Here is a 6,554-nt window from a genome sequence, read left to right on the forward strand (position 1 = left end):
ATCCAATCTTTTAACTCAACTTTCAGTAATATCTCTTAACTTCCCCCCAGTTCTGTTCAGCATTGGTTCCTTCATCTGATTTATTCCCCACAAATCAGCAAAACACTTTGTACATTTATATAGTACCTTGAACATCATAAAATTTGCAATGCGACTGACCTCCAAAACTGGGCAATGCATGAAGGAATTTGGAATACTGATTTGTCAGTATTGCTGGAAATAATTTAACTTAATGAATTCAGTACTGCCAACTGTCAGATTTCTGAGGTCAGTTTAACTATTTTGCCGTAGAAAAATGATTTTGGTATTGGATATTTTTTTGAGCAAAGAGAATGTTCATAAAATTATTTTAAGAAACATTCAGGTCAAAAATAAGAGAGAAAAGTCATTTGCATAGCATTTTAAATGCAAACAATCCAAGGCGCTTCACAGGAGAACTGGCAAATAAAATCTGACACCAAGCCACATTCAGAAGTTTCAGGACAGATGACCAAAATATGGGCAAGGAGAATAAGAGATTTTGTTAAAGGAATTAGAAAGGGTAAAAATGCTAGCAGTTATTAGAAGATCATGGAATGGCAAAAATGTACAGAACAATATGTGGCCATTCAGCCCATCAAGTCTGCACCATCTGATTAAAGATGAGTGATTGGTGTAACCTGGTGTGTAGTGCACTCTTCATTTTGGTCTGTTCCTCAAAGATAAATTCTATAGATTTAGGTAAGTCTGTTTAATTATACCAAGTCTATATGTTGCTTCAGGCTTCACTTAAATGCTTAATTTATAGAGAGACTGAAAAATCATTTTGCAAAGGGCATGAATAGCCAGTTGGTCACAAATCAATGCCAATGCTATTTCACTGAAATGTATTTTGTTTGAGTAAACATAGGACAGGAGAAAAAACACTGCCAAAGGAAGCAACTGACAATGAGAGCAGGTACCTAGAGCAGACCTGAATTTAACTGAAAAGAGTCTTAAATATTTTTTCTCATGTTGAAAGCAAAGCTGTGGGATACAGTGTACAGTATATCTTCCATTGGTACAACGGTATTGTAATAAAAAAAAAATCAATAAAACTAGCCTTATTTGACAATATGAAGCATTGCTGGTGCAGAGACATTAAAGTAGTAACATGCCATAACACACTGAATTACAACTTGAATTTTGTTCTACGAATAACAGATAGCAGTTAGTGCCTCATTTTCAAAATTGTACAGTATCGAGTCTGGTTAACTAAAATAACCAATCTAGCAAACTTTTTAATACAATTAAACAACCACACGACTGTTACTGCAGCCTATTTCCTTTATGCAACTCAAAACCCAGAGGGCAAATTAATTCCATGCACTAATTCCTTCCATGCACATGCTTGCAATATTTCAAAAGCTAATGCTATATTAGATAGGTAAAACTGCCACAATTTTAAAGCAATGTCAAAAGTATTCTGGCAGATTAATGTCATTCAAGTAAAATGACATGATAACAAGCATTTTCAGCATTCATAAATTAATTTGATTTTTAACATGACAGAAGTCAGCCACTGAAATATTAAAAGGCATCAATTAAACAGAGGCCTGCATTTTCTTAGTTGAGACGAATACTGGAGGTTGGAAATTTCCCTGACTCGCTGATCGTGTTTCCATCCTCCAGGAGTGCTCCTGCCTTAATTTCTGGTCAAGAAGCAAGTATGGACGAGGCATCAGCACGTCACCTCTGAAGCCAGCCCCTCGGAAGGGGCACATCAATGCCAATGCAGCCCAGTTTCAAGACCCAGCTTTCTGTATGAAAACATCAGCAGTTTGAAATGATATATGAAGCAAAACAGGTCAGATTTTGGTGTTTCCACCCTCATCTCCTTCACCAACCACATCAACACTCATGCTTTCTTAGCCCTTTCATCCCCATCATACCGACATTCACCCTAGTATTCATATTTGACCCTATAATAACGTTGAAATTCAGTCAAAATTCTTATCGAATTGCCCATAAAAAACAAGTGAGCAATTCATAAAAACAACTCCTCCATCTCTAGCTGGACTAGCTCTGATTTTGGTAACAGATGCAGCTCAGATTTCCACACTCCCTGATAAAATGTAAAATAGGAAATTCTATTTCCACTTCCAGGTCACAGTTCACACCTTATTCATTAAACATAAATCAACAGGCCTTACTAATAGTGGCTACCTCCATGAAAAGCATGACGGATTGGCACTCAGCATCTTTTAAACAATGCTGGGAACTTTAAAATACAACCTACCAACTTTCTCACACCATTTGGTGCTGAAAGCAAAAGTGGGCTTCTGTATCCAAGATTCAACCAAAATCTTCTTCTAGCCTTGCATCCATTTTGGTCCTAATCAAAACTATGAAAATCTCAGGTGTCCACAAAGGGTGGAAGTACTTTATCTGAGGCCTTAGACGAGAATAAAAAGCAACTAAGTGAATTAACACAAATTCCATTAGAGTGCACCAATACTTAATAATTAACACTGCAAAATAATGGACCCCCTGAACACTTCTATGCACCTACCTGCAATCCTGAAACTTTGGCTGAAGATGAAAATCTGCATTAAAATGTAATAGTGTTCTGGTTTTAAACAAACCAACAATGCCACAGCAGACTGTGAAATATGCAAAATTTCCCATGGAACCCATTGCTTAATTATAATTGTAGAAGGTTTGGCATCCGGCTACTTTTGATCCTGTCGTAAGCAGTACGATTGATAGCATTGTTCAACGCAACGCAAAGACTTTCGGCAAAACTACAAATAATCTGAACAAAGTCTTGAGACATTTGGTGAAATCAATTCTTGAAATTCTGTTATATTTTCAAATCTAGGTGAAGCGCACAATGCATAAAATAGCATCCATAATCATCAAATCAATACCTATTAAAATTATACAGAACAATAACAAAATAGATCAATGGCTGTCCTCATCAGAGAATAATGATACATATTAAAAACAAGATTCACATGTTGCACAATAGTGTAATAATCTGAAAGTTGAGTGGTTTCATTGTGAAATTATGAAAAATCTGCTGCAGGACTATGTGGATTGTGGATGTGAAACACATTCTGAATGCTCTATTAATAGAGCATGAGATTGATAGTTCATTTCCCACTGAGTATGGAACTGTAACAACACTAATGCAGGATGACTCAAAATTAGACCAGCAAACAACAAAAATATTCTATCCAGATCTGAAAGCTTTGCATTCAAACTTGGTTAATAAACAAGAGTTTTTGCACTTAATTGGCATCTCCAATCATATTGAACCATTCTTTGGCTGAAAATCTAGATTATAAAATTACACCTTTGAAGGCAGAAGCAAAAAAAGTTCAAAAAAAACCTCAAATTCCTTAACTATAAAATTTGAGAATATAAAATTATGAAAACATGCTGGTGACTCTTATGTGCATTGAATACAAAATGCTGATGATTTTCAGAAATATCCCAACATATTGCTTAACATCATGATGTTGTTTCATCCACAAGCTTTAAAGACATGTGCTATAACTCATTAATACTGCCACTTGATAGGACAGAATTTGATTATTACAGAGAGACACAAGATATCAAGGTTCTTCATCTTTCATTTAAACATATCCCTTTTATTTGTAGAGTGCAGAGTCCTGCTCTATGAATATAAGTCACTTCCAGTAAATGTACTTGAACCATGAAGCTCACTAACAGGTACAATAACAACCAATCTAAAAATAAGATGAGCCTGTATCATAGCTCATTTGCTCTTGATATAAGTGACAGACATGCATACATATGTATAGGCCAATTCTCTGTCAACAAAATGAATATGCTCACGCTTTGTGCTTTTACTGAATTACACAAGGGGTGAGGGATCCTGGAGTTCCCCATGGTTTTCTTCACGACAACACCTCAGCCAACTGGTTAACCAATCTGAACTTTTGTTCCCTGAAGTATAAAAGTTATGATCTTTTAAAATTTGGCATTCTTGTGTTTGTCCTGACTAGGGCAAGATGAAAAAGTTTCAGCAGCACAATATTCATTAGTATTGATGAATCCTTAATTTAAATTTCACCTCTTCAGATCATTTATCCAAGATCTATTTGATGCAAGAGCATTGAAGACTGAAAAACTGAACTGATAGTTAAATTCCCAATGCCATCATTCTTGGAGCTATTAATCTTTTAGATACTTACATCATTCTCCAGTAACCTCCTTCCACGTCCCATTAAACTTGGTCACTTATCAGATCTAAGCAACATCATACTGAGGTACCAGTTATACATATTAGTTCAGAGTGGAAAGGCTGCATTGCCCAATTAATTTTGGTCTATATTTAAATATATTCACTTGACCCTTCTGTTGATTTCAGAAGACAAAGTACAAGAGAGAGGGCAGAAAACAAAACATAAATGAAACTGGAAGAAGTGTTAAACTATACCACCAGAAAACATGAATAATCGCTACATCACACAGCAGAAGATCTCAAATTTAGCTTGAGCTATTCATTGTCCAGAGTGGCAATAAGGAGACTACCACCGGATTCAACATTTTAGTGACATGACTGGAAAAAGAAACATTAAAATTCTTGTTCCCAAAAACTAGCTAGATATCCACAAAAATTGTTGGATTCATATTTTAAGATCAACGTAAGTACAGTAATGGGTTTGACAATGATGTCCATGGCAACCCAATGACACTTACCAACCGATCTTACAAAAGAAATGGAACTAGGGTAGGAGAGTGTTATTAGTTCCATACTCAATGAATAAATCAGTACTTTCAAGAGAAAAAGAGAACCAAGAATGAAACTAAAAAGAAAGGGTGTAGAATTGGAGAAAAATCTTTGATATTGATTTGTTACTTCGATGCATGTGGTGCATCACATGCTGTACTGCAGAGTAGCAGGCATGGATTCTCTCTCATTTCCACCTGACTTGTATTATTGTACCAGTGACTTCCACTCTTTGCAGATCATCAATTTTTCTGGCAGAGCCCAGGACAAGGCATACAGATTGGCCATAGTTCGCAAACCACATTGCACCTAATTCACACAGACGTGAAACCTAAATTGCTGTTGGGGTTACTGAAACTGAATTTAGAGATAAAGATGCGTTTCAGTTATTACAGGATAATCACAGCATACGTACACTTTTAATGTGAAACACTTATTTTAAAATCAAAACTATACCCTCATTGTAAGGATTAAGATCCATACATTAAGATTGTGAATATACTCTGAATGATTGGTTGCAGCTTCACGTTCAGGTATTTATACATTTAAGACAATAAACCAGCCTTGGTGCTAAAGTTTCTCTGCAAGAACCATGTGAGAAAAGTGGTTAAAACATAATTTAGAGGCATGGAAGAGCTAGCTCTAATTGTAACTTATCAACCAAGATAAAGCTCCAAATCGATACCAAATTATTTATCAGGATTTTAAACAAGCACGCAAAATAGTTAATTGGGAGACACTTCTTTAAAGAATAAAATTGCCTTAATCCTCTATATCCTAGACTGAAATTCCAATACATGTAGTTTCTGAAATGCAACTTAAAACCAGAAGAAAAAACTTCCGGGTGCAGCCGGACCCAAGTAAGAACAAATCATTGTGCGCCACGTGTTAATACATTAGCCCTATTCCCGTTCACAATGAAAGAAAGGATATTAAATAAAATTAATCACAAAACTCAAATCACTAAGCTGAAGGTACAATTCACTTGAGAGAACATGGAAACTGCATTATTCTGGACAGGTTTAAAAATCATTTAATACAAGCATTTAACACAATAATAAAAAGGGCATTTACTGATTAATTTCTCCAAATCTGACATGAGCAATACATTTCCATCTAATCCCGTTGATACATAGGTTAGAAGCTATCCAGAAAGGTGTATTCTTCAGCTCGGGGATGCTCTAATAAAAATCTGGATGAGATTTGCAAACATACAAAAAGTGCAGCTGTTAACAGCTCCCTAATGTTCCCTTGCTGAGGATTTTTTTTTTGCAGTTTCTGAAGTGGAATTTTTTTACAAGAGAAAAGGACCAGTTGGTCCTTAATGTCAAATTATACAGTATTTTTTTCCAATATGTAAAGGAACTCTCTACATCCTCCCAAAGCTTCGCCTGCACTAGAATTAGACATATAATTGATGCACGAAGCCCAGCTCAACTCACCGTCTGACATCGAAAGCCATCCCGGCGGCTTTAAACTGCAATCAAACCAAGAAGAAGATGAATGCAGTGCAAATTATCAAAGGTAAAGTGAGCAACTTTCTCTGCAGCCCACCGGCTGTCTCCCGGATACACCGTCACTCTTGAACGCCTTGCATTTCGCTATTGGCTGTACTGAGAAACAGGTCTCTACTCTTTTTCCGGTCTGATTCGTGCAGTGTAGAAAGTGTCTTGGTGTGAGGTTTTTTTTATTTTTCTCTCTTTTATTTTTAAAGCAGCAGAGGGTGACCGCACTCTCCTCTCCATCCCTTCCTGCCCAAATAACATTGAGAAACTGAAGCACTTCTCGACGTTAGAACCAACTGATTCAAGAAGGGGGAAAAAAATGAGGCAGA

The 6,554-nt window shown here is 36.2% G+C and overlaps 1 protein-coding gene across 1 annotated transcript in view; it reads right to left on the reverse strand.

The window, feature by feature from the left end:
• The window catches only part of ergic1 (endoplasmic reticulum-golgi intermediate compartment 1), a 98,414-nt gene extending 92,085 nt beyond the window's left edge, over window positions 1-6,329 (reverse strand). Inside the window, exon 1 of the mRNA XM_048543212.2 lies at window positions 6,163-6,329. Coding sequence (XP_048399169.1) covers window positions 6,163-6,182 — 20 coding nt within the window. The 5' untranslated portion in view covers window positions 6,183-6,329. The remainder of the gene's footprint in view (window positions 1-6,162) is intronic.
• Window positions 6,330-6,554: the final 225 nt, after the last annotated feature.

The sequence above is a fragment of the Stegostoma tigrinum genome, chromosome 13 (genome assembly GCF_030684315.1).
Source record: "Stegostoma tigrinum isolate sSteTig4 chromosome 13, sSteTig4.hap1, whole genome shotgun sequence".
NCBI lineage: Eukaryota > Metazoa > Chordata > Chondrichthyes > Orectolobiformes > Stegostomatidae > Stegostoma > Stegostoma tigrinum.